This window comes from Oncorhynchus mykiss, chromosome 4 (assembly GCF_057628025.1).
Source record: "Oncorhynchus mykiss isolate SJ-2025 chromosome 4, ASM5762802v1, whole genome shotgun sequence".
Taxonomy (NCBI): domain Eukaryota; kingdom Metazoa; phylum Chordata; class Actinopteri; order Salmoniformes; family Salmonidae; genus Oncorhynchus; species Oncorhynchus mykiss.
In genome coordinates, this window is record NC_143025.1 from 38,501,517 (window position 1) to 38,515,417 (window position 13,901).

A 13,901-nucleotide genomic window follows, 5' to 3' on the forward strand; every position below is an offset into this window, starting at 1 on the left:
GCAAAGACAAAAGTTGGATCCCGTCTACCCATGACCACTTCCTGTTCCTTGCACAGCGGAGACAAATGAGCCCTATCTGTGGACAGTCAGTCTACGATCGTTCTTTATGCCGCATTCAAATCAACTTGGAACTCGAAAAATCGGGGGAAAAAATAACTCCGGCTGGTAAAATCGTTTTAATGATCATACAACTCGGAAATCCAAGTCGGGAACTCTGGCCTCTTTCGAGAGCTCCAACTTTCCGGCCTGAAGGTCACTGACGTCATGATTTGACCTCGTTTTTCCGATTTTAAATCAGTGATCTTCAGGTTGGAAAATCGGAGCTCTAGAAAGAGGCTCGAGTTGGATGACAGTTCAAATCAATTTTCCCAGTCGGATCTCGCTTTTTGTGAATTCCCAGTTTTTTGAACGCGGCATTATAACTCAGTGTAATACCAACGACTGCATCAGGAGAAAAATGCGATCAAACCCCGGAAACGGAAATCTTAGCAAAATGAATTCAGATTTTTTAAACAGCTAATTATTTTATATTTGTGACCGGACCGTTGAAGATTATATAGGTTGTTTTACAGATTGATACCTGTAACAGTAAGTGGGAACTGTTTGAATACAGCTGCTTGTCGTTTTGTTATGGCAGTGTATTGTTTTGATATAAATTACTGTAGGTGGAAGTGGGTAGAAAATCTGCAAATAAAATATAATTGGAATAGATTCTGTTCTCAATCGTGTCAAATGTAATGTAAAACAGGTGAGATGATTAAAGAGATACATTACGTTAAACGTAATGTAGGCGAAGGGAATGTCAGTGAAATGAAATCGAAAACATTTGGGTTGCTTATTCCAGTATTCATGGTTATTGCACGATGCAGTGCCATTGCGTGTCCGTTTGTTGGAGGATTGCCTAATAACTGGCATTGTAAATCTGACAGACCGCAACAGTTATACAGTTGTCCACCCTACCTCGTTTATTGCAAGTTGATTGCAGACAGGCCTTGTTTAACTGCAGCCGGCTTCCGATTGCACACCTTGATTTTTAAGAGTCACCATGTCTACTGGGTAAGTGGAGCGATTATTGGACTAATTTCACTGTGACTTTAGTTCCATCTATTAGAAGCGGGTCTTATTTCGAGTATCGAGTATTAGCTAAGAAAAGGTGCAATAGGCTAGCCTATTGTAGCCAGTGATTCTAGATGACTAAACTCAACTGCATGGCGAAGGAAGTAGTTCTTAGACCAGTGACTGAGAGGTCCAGGTGTGGACTCAAATCTCGTGCGTCTGTGGAAACAGCAGCTCGCTGACAGTTACTCTCTTGTGGACCGATCTATGTAAACCTAACTGGTACCATGGAACTGTAATTAAGCAGCTGGCCAATTACGCAAGCCTTTAGTTCTGGTTAATCGAAATGAGCTGACAGTCAGAAGTTCTATGAACCAGAGGCAGGAGGATCAGGCCAGGGGGAGTGCTGGGCAGGATATTTGGTTCCTTTCATTGTCTCCCTTTCTTTACCACCCGCAGATGAAGGTACTGGTTAGGTTTTCAGCATGATCATGGAGACGACACAATAATAGCTACTTAACACTATTGAGATGCTCAATGTGAATATCCCAACGGCTGTGGCATCTGTCATCTGCCCTGTCTTTCAGGTACACATGGCAGTGGCAGGTAAAAATGACTTTGCAGTTCTCAACACCGGGCGGAAAATGCCTCTCCTCGGTCTAGGAACATGGAAGAGCGAACCTGGCAAGGTAGGTGCCTCACACGTGATTGATTAACCATTCCTCTTTTGGATCAAATATTTATCCCGACTAATTTAGGTTTTTATCAAAATGGAGTGTACTATCAATATGGGCTTGCTGTTGGGGTCTTTGTAACAATGGCTGTCGTCTTGGGTTGTGCTGTATTCCAGGTAAAACAGGCAGTGGTGTGGGCTTTGCAGGCTGGCTACCGTCACATCGACTGTGCTGCCATCTATGGCAACGAGGTGGAGATTGGCGAGGCTCTGCAGGAGACACTTGGCCCTGACAAAGTAAGCCAACAGCAAGGAACATGGTAGCTCTGGTCCAGGGCGTTACATGCGGCTTGAGTCGTCTTCTTATTTAATGGTTGTTGAAGAAGGCTCAAGCAAACACTTAACACCCTGGCCCAGAGCTACGAGTATGGTATCTAAGGCTTATCAATGTGGATACCATAGACATCATCGGGAGATACTGAGAAGGACAGAGATGTGCTAGTCCAGTGGTAGCTGCTGATTGGCTGAATACCCGGGGTGTGAGGTGGTTGGAGTTGTCAACAAAGCAGCATGACAGAATAATGGTGCCAAGTTTTCAAACTACTGGTAGTTTGAGAAGATATTTTAATTGATCTGTGCATTTGAACAACAGCATAAATACACATATTTCACTTTGAATGTCAAACTGAATGACAACTGCAGCATTTGCTGCCACTGTTTTGAACAGATTAGATTATACTATTTAGAATGAACAGTATTCAGACCCCTTGAATTTTTCCACATTTTTTAAAGTTAGTCTTATTCTAAAATGGATTCGTTTTTTTCTCCCAGGATGCACCTGAGCTCAATTGAGTCTCATAAGCAAAGGGTTTGAATACTTATGTAAATAAAGTATATAATTATTTTTTATACATTTGCACAAATTTATAAACTGTTTTTGCTTTGTCATTATGGGGTATTGTGTGTATATTGCTGAGATTTTTATTTATTTAATCCATTTTAGAATAAGCCTGTAATGTAACAAAATTTGGAAATGTCAAGGGGTCTGAATACTTTCTGAAGGCACTGTACATATCAAATTGTATTCGTCACATGTGCTGAATACAACAGGTGTAGTAGACCTTAAAGTGAAATGCTTACTTACGAGCCCCTAACCAACAATGCAGTTTCAAAAAGTACAGATAAGAATAAGAGATAATAGTTACAAGTAATTAAAGAGCAGCAGTGAAATAACAATAGCGAGACTATATACAGGGTGGGTACCGATACAGAGTCAATGTGCAGGGGCACTGGTTATTTGAGTTAGTATGTACATGTAGGTAGAGTTGTTAAAGTGACTGCATAGATGACAACAGAGTAGCAGTGGTGTGAGGGGGGGCACTGCAAATAGTCTGGGTAGCCATTTGACTAGATGTTCAGGAGTCCTATGGGTTGGGGGTAGAAGCTGTTTAGAAGCCTCTTGGACCTAGACTTGGCACTACGGTACCGCTTGCTGTGTGGTAGCAGAGAGAACAGTCTATGAATAGGGTGGCTGGAGTCCATTTTTAGGGCCTTTCTCTGACATCGCCTGGTATAGAGGTCCTGGATGGCAGGAAGCTTGGCCCCAGTGATGTACTGGGTCGTTCACACTACCCTCTGTAGTCCGACCGCAAGGCACCCGATGGTGCAGCTGTAGAACCTTTGAGGATCTAAGCACCCATGCCAAATCTTTTCAGTCTCCTGAGGGGGAATAGGTTTTGTCGTGCCCTCTTCACGGCTGTCTTGGTATGCTTGGCCCATGTTAGTTTGTTGGTAATCTGGACACCAAGGAACTTGAAGCTCTCAACCTGCTCCACTGCGGCCCTGTTCAAGAGAATGGGGGTGTGCTCGGTCCTCTTTTTCCTGTCGTCCACAACCATCTCCTTTGTCTTGATCATGCTGAGGGAGAGGTTGTTGTCCTGGCACCACACGGCCAGGTCTCTGACCTCCTCCTTATAGGCTGTCTTGTCGTTGTCGGTGATCAGGCCTACCACTGTTGTGTCATCGGCAAATTTAATGTGTTGGAGTCTTGCCTGGCCGTGCAGTCATGCATGAACAGGGAGTACAGGAGGGGACTGAGCACGTACCCCTGAGGAACCCCTGTGTTGAGGATCAGCATGGTGGATGTGTTGTTACCTAACCTTACCACCTGGGGGCAGCCCGTCAGGAAGTCCAGGATCCAGTTGCAGAGGGAGGTGTTTAGTCCCAGGGTCCTTAGCTTATTGATGAGCTTTGAGGGCACTATGGTGTTGAACGCTGAGCTCTAGTCATATATATGTATGTGTGTGTATGTATATATATATATATATATATATATATATATATATATATATATATATATATATATATATATATATATATCAGCGCGCTGCTGCTTCCAAACACACACACACACACGTGTGTGTATCGAAGTATGTGAACACCCCTTCAAAAATGGGTTGATTTGCTATTGCATTTGCTGACAGGTGTATAAAATTGAGTTCAGTGACTTAACGTGGCACTGTCATAGGATGCCACCTTTCCAGGAGCAACAACGGCTCAGCCACAAAGTGGTAGGCCACACAAGCTCACAGAACGGGATCGCCGAGTTCTGAAGCGCGCAGCGCGTAAAAATCGTTGACATCAGCAAACCCCTCACCCACAGGACTCCCTACACGCCGTCTGTCCGGTTAAGTTGAAACTTGGATTCATCCGTGAAGATGCATGCCAGTGGCCATCAAAGGTGAGCATTTGTCCACGGAAGTTGATTACGACACCAAACTGCAGTCAGTTCAAGACCCTGGGGAGGACGATGAGCACGCAGATGAGCTTCACTGAAATGGTTTCTGACAGTTTGTGCAGAAATTCTTCATTTGTGCAAACCCACAGTTTCATCAGTTGTCCAGGTGGGTGATCTTAGACGATCCCGCAGGTGAAGAAGCCAGATGTGGAGGTCTTGGGCTGGTGTGCTGATGCGTGGTCTGCAGTTGAGGCCGGTTGGACATACTGCCAAATTCTCTAAAACGGCATTGAAGGCGGCTTATGGTAAAGAAATTAACATTTAAATTCTCTGGCAAGTGCTCTGGTGGACATTCCTGCCGTCAGCATGACAATTGCACATTCCCTTAACTTGAGACATCTGTGGCACTGTGTTGTGTGACAAAACGGCACATTTTAGAGTGGCCTTTTATTGTCCTCGGCACAAGGTGCACTTGTGTAATGATCATGCTGTTTTATCAGCTTCTTGATATGCCACAGATTTTTTGGTGCGTATGGAAAATGTCTGATCTTTTATTTCAGCTCATGAAAAATGGGACCAACACTTGTTACATACATAACTAAAAAGGTATGATCTTTGTCCCCATGTGCAGTTGCAAACCGTAGTCTGGCCTTTTTAAGGCGGTTTTATAGCAGGGGCTTTTTCCTTGCTGAGCAGCCTTTCAGGTTATGTCGATATAGGACTCGTTTTACTGTGGATATAGATACTTTTGTACCTGTTTCCTCCAGCATCTTCACAAGGTCCTTTGCTGTTGTTCTGGGATTGATTTGCACTTTTCGCACCAAAGTGTGTTCATCTCTAGGAGACAGAACGCGTCTCCTTCCTGAGTGGTATGACGGCGCGTGGTCCTATGGTGTTTATACTTGCGTACTATTGTTTGAATGTGGTACCTTCAGGCATTTGAAAATTGCTTCCAAGGATTAACCAGACTTCTGGAGGTCTACAATTATTTTTCTGAGGTATTGGCTGATTTCTTTTGATTTTCCCATGATGTCAAGCAAAGAGGCACTCAGTTGAAAGGTAGGCCTTGAAATACATCCGCAGGCACACATTCAATGGACTCAAATTATTACAATTAGCATATCAGAATTTTCTAAAGCCACGACATCCTGGGGATTTTCCAAGCTGTTTAATGGCACAGTCAACTTAGTGTATGCAAACTTCTGACCCACTGGAATTGTGATACAATGAATTATAAGTGAAATAATCTGTCTGTAAACAATTGTTGGAAAAAGTACTTGTGTCATGCTCACAGTAGATGTCCTAACCGACTTGCCAAAACTATAGTTTGTTAACAAGAAATTTGTGGCGTGGTTGAAAAATATGTTTTAACGACTCCAACGTAATTTATGTACATTTCTGACTTCAACTGTATGTATGTATGTATAATTTTTATATATTTCTTTTTTGGGACAAGTTATCCTTTGTTCCACTAGCCCGATGATGGGGTCAAGTAAAGGGGTGTGTGTGTGTTTCTGTTTACACCTGTCTCTCTTTACAGGCCCTGAGGCGAGAGGATGTGTTTATCACCTCTAAGCTGTGGAACACACAGCATCACCCAGAGGATGTTGAGCCCGCTCTGCTTAAGACACTGAAGGAGCTGAGGCTGGAGTACCTGGATCTCTACCTCATCCACTGGCCCTACGCTTTCCAGTGAGTAGCCTCCATCATGGGTTCTGGAGAGTCACTAGCCTCACTGAACATGATACAGTAAAACATTTATAGGATTGCCAGACACTAGCAGAATTTCCTTTTTAAATTAATTTCAATCTGGGTATTAAACTTGCTATAATAATTTTAACAATGATCAATTCACATGACAGGGGTTGTGTAACAAACTGTATGGGCTTCCTACTGTTCAGTGGTAACATTGTGCCCGTACTTCTCCTTACCTTTCCCACAGACAAGGTGACACTCCTTTCCCTAAGTCAGAGGACGGCACCCTGCTGTATGACGACATCGACTACAAGCTGACTTGGGCTGCCATGGAGAAGCTGGTGGGAAAGGGCATGATCAGGGCTATCGGCCTGTCCAACTTCAACAGCAGACAGATAGACGACGTGCTGTCTGTAGCCAACATCAAACCCACTGTGCTTCAGGTAAAGAGAAGATGTGTTGACTGTGCGTACATTGTACCTAGCTACCAGGATTTCCATTCTGAAAATGCATTTTAATTTACCGGACAGTTGAGAAATGTACCAGACCCATATACATTGGGTGCATAACCTGATTAGGGTTTCCACCCACGGTGCTCAGAATGATAGAAATCACATTTGATATAATTCATCTTAACAGAACATGTAAGTCGAGGATGCAATGAGGTGTGTCCTTGCTGCACATGTTGAAGATGGTATAACTGTCCATTTACTTTTCCTCAGCCAACAAGATGAGTAACAAACAGAAAAATCACTAGCCTACTTACTGTATGCTTAGGCGGCGCACGGCTTTCACGTTTGGGGAAGCAATTTTCCATCCATCTAAACTGGAGGAGGAAATTATTGTCCAAAAACTTAAGAGGCACTGACCCAACAATAACGATTGAGTATGCGCAGTGCACACTCACCGGGGATATAGCCGATGCTCTCAGTTGGTGCCAATAAGATGGGCTATAGGACTACTGTTGTTCGCTCAATTAAGTTGAGAATTTTTATTACTAAAAGACATGTCTTTTCATTCATCTCCTCTTTACAGCAATAGCCATTTACTTTCCAAACTGTCTGGCTACTGGACAATGAAAGAGAAATTAAAAACAAAAGAACATGAGAGAAATAGGCTACTGGTTTCAATGCAATATGGAAGTCTATATAAAATAATTGCCTCCTAATAAAATAAGATTTTGCCTAAGCTACTTTGAAGCAAGGTAAAACATGCCTCCTAATATTTTGTAAAACATTCAAGTTTCAAACCATTTAAGTAGCTATATGTTTTAAAAATGCATACTGCCACCAGCTCATCCAAAGAGGTGTGATGCGCTGATGAAGCCTGCCTTCCGTTGACTATGCATTTGAGTGGCGAATGGGAAGAATGCCTCAATTACCGGCTGAGAAATACAAATATTAGCTATTTTTAACACACAATTGCAATTAGAATTATTGCACTTAAAACCATGTCTGACAGATTTTCTGCTTGAAGTATCTGTATGCTGTGCATGAGATACATAAGATGCATAACAAATAAATATTCCACAAAAATTATGCAAATTAACCCATGACTGGTCAACTGGTGTTCCAATCAATGAATAGGCTAAAAAGCATTAAACGGCTTAAAGCGGGCTGTTATCAGCTAACGGAAACCCCGCTAGCTACCTAGCTGAAGATCAGTTGAGAAACTATTTTTGTTTATTTAACTAGGCATGTCAGTTCAGAATTTCAGTTAAGAACAAATTCTTATTTACAATGACGGCCTAACCTGGCTAATAATTGTAATTGTAGACCCCTACCCTAACCCGGATGACGCTGGGCCAATTGTGCGCCGCCCTATGGGACTCCCGATCACGGCCAATTGTGATACAGCCCGGGATCGAACCAGGGTCTGTAGTGACACTCGGGAGCAAGGAGTCAAATCTAGAATGTTCTGATCCGTAATCAGGTGCGCTATCCATTGTGCCACTAGCCCGCTGAAAGGGGTGGCGTTTGTATGTTTGTCACTACCACAACCAGTCTTCTCACAGTCCATCGCTCCTCCAATATCCTTGCATACAACCCTCCCCCTACTGTCTCTTCGTGTCCCTGTCAGAAATACAGCAAGTGTTTGTTTGTTGACAGTTAAATATTAGAACATACGAGTTTGTTTTTGTTTGGTTTGAGTTTTTCTAGGTAGGGAGATCTTGATATGTGGCATGTGCTGTGTGTACATTATTCCTCCTTACCTAAAGATCAGTTGGTAAAATATTGAAGAAGTTTAAGCGCTAGACAGGAGTCAAACCTAGAATATTCGGCTCCATAGTCATCCATTGCTAGCCCGCTGACAGTTGTGGTTTCTGTTTCTGTTATTCAGGTGGAAAGCCATCCGTATCTGGCTCAGGTGTTGTTGCTGCAACACTGCCGGGACAGGGGCCTGGTGATGACAGCGTACAGCCCACTGGGGTCACCGGATCGGGCATGGAAGCATCCTGACGAGCCCGTCCTCCTGGATGAACCAGCCATCGGCACCTTGGCTAAGAAGTACAACAAGTCCCCAGCACAAATTATCATTAGGTGAGTAATGTTATATAATGTTCTAGCCTAGTACTCTTTACTCAATGATAACCCAGCATCCCCATCCCCAGAGGTGATGAACCCATCCTCTTGCATCTGTACAGTGAAACGGGTGTAAAATAAATAAACAAACAAAACCACACACCTTGCCTTGACCCAATCTGGGGGCTAGTTGAGCCAAATGTGGCACAATGGATAACAATGTGTCTGATTACGGATCAGAAGATTCTAGATTCGACTCCTGTTTAAATCGTAACTTTTTTTCAAAATCGCAATTTCTCTTTAGGTAGGCAGAATAAATGTATCAGTACGATATATCAAGACCTCCTGAATTTAGCACAATAATTCCTAAAATAAATTAATAAAACACTCATATGGTCTAGTGATTAGATCTTGCTTTTCATATAACCTATTTGGCCTCAAACCAAACCATGTACATCTTGTCTCTTTGCTAGATGGCAGACGCAGCGAGGAGTGGTGACGATCCCTAAAAGTGTGACAGAGGCTCGGATCAAAGAGAATATCCAGGTGGGTTATTCTGTTTGATGACGATCTATAATTGTAAATTGCTGCACAATTCAGTCTACTACTGCAAGAAACCACAGCTCTATTACTACTATTTCTACCCATCAAAACTGTTTTCATAATTCCCATCGTGTAATTATTTGACTACTGAGTGGACTCGTAATCTAAAATGCGTGTGTATCCTCAGGTGTTTGACTTTACCCTTGCAGCAGAAGAGATGAAGTGTATAACAGCATTGAACAAAGGCTGGCGCTACATTGTACCAACCATCACAGTGAGTGACTTTAGAGCTCCCTCTACTGGTACATGTGTACAAAGGATGTGAGACCAGAGAATGTTATTGAAGTTCTAAGGGTTATGTGATAGCCAGCTCACAATGGTTAAATGTTTCATAGAGAGCTATATACTATACTATATATGCTGTATGTAATCAGTTGGTTGAATTAAGCAACCAAAATGTAGTGTCTCTGTTGATATTCTACCATAGAAGTTGTCAGTGGGCTAGTTGGGCAATGGATTACACGTCTGACTACGGATCAGAAGATTCTATGCCCGGCTGCTGGCTAGCTTGTGACATTTTTCCAATTGTTGTTGCAGGTTGATGGGAAGCCCGTCCCCAGGGATGCAGGACATCCACACTACCCCTTCATTGACCCCTACTGAGTAAATCCCCAACTGCTGCCCACTTGTGCCTTGGGAACCCCCTCCCCTTCCTCAACCCCATCCTAGGCTGTGTCCCAATTAAATAGCTTCATTTTGTCATAATCCTCCTGAGTGACAACTGATTTGAGAAGTATTATTTTTAGGGGAAAGAAGGTTGGTAGAAAAAGTCCAGCTCCTGTCAGATCAGTTTTCATGGTGGTGAGGTGGCGGGGAAAGAGTGCTTTAGAGTGTATTAGGACATAGCATCTGTGTTCTTCGTAATAAAAATGTTTTGTTACTGCCCTTGAATTATTTGCTTCGACTGATTGGTAATTAAAATGCATCTTTACTTGGAGGGAAAACTAGTCTAAACAATAGTGTAAATACTAAACTAATTTACTTTCTGACTCAGGCTGCACAAAAGCTCTGGCGTGAAATGTTTATGGAAATGCAGTGTTATAAACCATTTTACAGCTGTGTTTTGTAATGTATTTATCCCATCTTTCACCAAGCCCAGTACCTACATCCCACTAACTCAACATGTGTAAATAACAATGTATATGTAGAGACTAGTATACAGCTGCAGCAGTTTTATGCTCTTGTCCCAGACAGAAGATATCCCAGCTAGACAGACAGATATCCTGTTGGACTTCCTGTTGCACACCACAAACCCGGACCACCTGGATGGAAAGAAGGATTCTGATTATGAGTTGTTTTGATTAATTTTACTAATTGTGCTAGGTGGGGAGCTTTTTATATAAATGTTGCACGTTCAAAAGTACATTTTGATTATTCCTATCTACCTAAAGACCAGTTGGGAAGTGAAACATGTATTAGATTAGGAGTCTAATCTAATCTAATTAGGAGTCTACAATCTAATGATCCATAGTCAGCCGTGTAAAATTACGTTGTCGGGGCGCCAATATGGGATCAATATCATGCCAAATGTAAATCGCTATCCACATGCAATTCACTATCCACAAACAACTTTTGATTTGTAAATCGAGGGCCTTAAGTTAAATGAATGCCATAAAGATTTGCACATAGGAGAGATATGTGCAAACATGACATATGGCAAACCTGCAACTCCATATTTGGAAGCGCTTAGGTCACCTAACTTTTGGCAGGAATTTGACAAGAAAAAAGACAACGCCTAGACGAAGTTCTCACACAATTGTTTCTATCCCGGTAGAAAGTGTTAGGGTTGCGTCAATTCGAATCTGGTATCAGGATAAATATGACATTGCGTCACCGATTGTATACAATGTATTTTTTATTAGCTAAGCAATAAGTGGTAAATGCAATTTTTGTATATACGGGCTCTCTGTCCCACCTCGCACGGCAAACAGAACTGAACCGTTCCTGACAAAGATATTATAATATACTCTGAACAGAGGTAGTTCCTGCTTCCGAACCGGCCTGTCACAGAGTAGAGACTGGGTGTGGTTTAGACTCACCCAGCCTATCGTTGATTGTTGGCGTATGTGCTGGTACCAGCCCCCGGGCGCTCCAGTTGATAGATGTAACTGTTGCTGTGTAGAGTATCTATGCGCTCATTCCCTAGATACCGTTATCACATATCTGGTTTCTGTTATTAAGTTTGAGTTCTAACAAAAAACAGTCTGTTTAACTGCCTACGTGTCTCCCCCAATTCATGATAGTTGCCTATACCTCAAGGCCAGCCACAGCCTTTCCGCTAGTCACATCATATGTTGGAAAATGTTGATTTTAACATACACAGACACCCTCATGATAGGCCAAGCATATTTTCAATCCTCATGAAAGCGATTTGTAGTTTAAAAAAATGGTTCTCACGCGTAGTCGTATAAAAAAAGTTGATCCCATTGATGCTGTTGACCCGGATCACTGGTTGATGTGGAGAGAAGGGGGTGAGTGTAACTGGTGTGAAATGGCTAGCTAGTTAGTGGTGCGGAAATGCCCTTGACCACAGAGTGAATTGCACACTGCAGTCAGGGGTACTTGGCTGTGCGCGCCAATAGCGTTTCAATCGGTGACGTCACTCGCTCTGAGACCTTGGACATAGGTGTTTCCTTACTATTAAATGATACAGTTAAGTTTGAGGTTAAAGATCTGCTTTCACACTTTTGGTAAAGGGCTTGTGGAGAAAAATCTTATTGCAAGAACTGGGAGCTCTTTAAATTTGAGGTGTCCAAATACCTTAGAAAATATGGTAGTAATCTTGCTAAGACCAAAAGAGCTGAGGAGGAAAAGGTGATCATTAAAATAACTTCCCTTTCTCAGAGGTCCCCAGTCGGCCTCTCGGGGAGGAGAATATGGAACTATTTGAGTTACAAAATAAACTGGATAATATATATCGATTAAAAGCAGAAGGAGCCTTTATTAGATCTAGGAAAAAAATGGATTGAGGAGGGAGAACAGAATTCATCCTACTTCTTTAGACTTCAGAAATGTTATTCGAAAAATAACACTATCCATAAGTTAAACATCAATGGTGTTATTACAGATGACCAAAAATGAATTGCTAAATATTGTAGCAGTTTTTACAGAAAGTTGTATAGCTCTACCTACTGTCAGGAATCCATAGATATGTTTTTTGACTCACTGAATGATGTTCACTCTATCAGTGATATAGAATATAAACAGTGTGATGAACCCATCAAAGTTGAAGAGATTATAGAGTCTATCAAACATCTAAAGAACAATAAATCACCAGGTGTTGATGGAATTATATCAGAATTTTACAAATTACTTCCTGAACAAGTAGCTCCCTATTTGAAGTATTTTTAAAGAGTATTAAAAACAATGTTCTCCCTCACAATGAGTCAGGGGTTAATAACACTGACACCTAAGCCTAAAAAAGAAGTGCTGCTCATCGATAACTGGCGTCCAATTTGTCTTTTTAATTAATAATGACTATAAGATATTAGCCTTACTACTTGCAAAAATAATTAAAGAAGTCCTGAATGCAATCATTGATGAAACACAGTCTGGCTTTATGAGGAACAGACATATTTCTAACAATGTCAGACTAGTATTAGACATACTTGACTACTCAGACCTAATAACCGAGGCTAGCTTCATATTATGTTTAGATTTTTATAAAGCATTTGACACAGTAGAGCATCAGTTCCTATTCTACTCCCTTGAGAGACTTGGCTTTGGGGATTTTTTTCTGTAAGGCTCTATACAATGGTAACAGCTCTATGGCACCTATATGGCACCTCACCTAGATTTGAGTTAAAGAGAGGAATTAGGCAAGGTTGTCCTATCTCTCCATACCTGTTTTTATTAATCACCCAACTTCTTACAAATTCTTTAAATAATAGTCCTGTACAAGGTATTTCCATAGCTGGTAAAGAAATTATTATAAGCCAGCTGGCTGACGATACTACACTTTTTCTGAAAGACGCTAACCAATTCCCATATCAATCAATGTGATACAATCCTTTTCCAAAGCATCTGGTCTATATCTTAACATTAATAAATGTGAACTCATGGCTGTCAAAGATTGTGTGACACCTTCATATTATGATATTCCAGTAAAAGAAGAACTTACATATTTAGGCATAACCACTACAAAGGATCAGAAGTCTAGAGGCTTACTAAATTTTAATCCTCTTATTAAAAAAACCCAGAAGAAGCCAAATCAATGGCTACAGAGGGACTTATCTTTAAAAGGAAGAGTCCTAATAACCAAGGCTGAAGGTATCTCTAGACTAACATGTGGCGCTCTATCTTTATATCTTGACAGTAAAATAAGCAAGGAGATAGACCAGATGCTTTTCAACTTTCTGTGGAGAAACCGTAAACATTACATTAGGAAAACTGTTGTAATGAACACTTACGAGATTGGTGGGCCGAATTTTCTGGACTTTACTACCTTAAATAATACTTTAAGATCAATTGGATAAAACAATTCCTAAGAAGACCCACTTCTATGTGGAATTGTATTCCTCATCATGTCTTCTCTACTTTTGGTGGCCTTAACTTCATGTTGGTTTGCAATTATAATATTGGCAAAGTTCCAGTGAAACTTTCTGCTTTTCATCAG

The 13,901-nt window shown here is 41.5% G+C and overlaps 1 protein-coding gene across 2 annotated transcripts; it reads left to right on the plus strand.

Annotated features, from left to right (window-relative positions):
• Window positions 1-22: 22 nt before the first annotated feature.
• On the plus strand, window positions 23-10,177 carry akr1a1b (aldo-keto reductase family 1, member A1b (aldehyde reductase)). 2 transcript variants are annotated; one of them, XM_036968902.2, is made up of 9 exons: window positions 23-588; window positions 1,644-1,745; window positions 1,907-2,026; window positions 6,007-6,158; window positions 6,409-6,604; window positions 8,502-8,701; window positions 9,157-9,229; window positions 9,414-9,500; window positions 9,824-10,177. In XM_036968902.2, the coding sequence occupies exons 2-9, from the start codon at window positions 1,650-1,652 to the stop codon at window positions 9,887-9,889; spliced, it is 990 nt and encodes a 329-aa protein (XP_036824797.2). In that variant the 5' UTR covers window positions 23-588; window positions 1,644-1,649; the 3' UTR covers window positions 9,890-10,177. The 2 variants fall into 2 exon arrangements, with proteins under 2 accessions (XP_036824797.2, XP_021455311.2); XM_021599636.3 differs by having other exon boundaries at window positions 267-1,056.
• The last annotated feature ends 3,724 nt before the right edge of the window (window positions 10,178-13,901 follow it).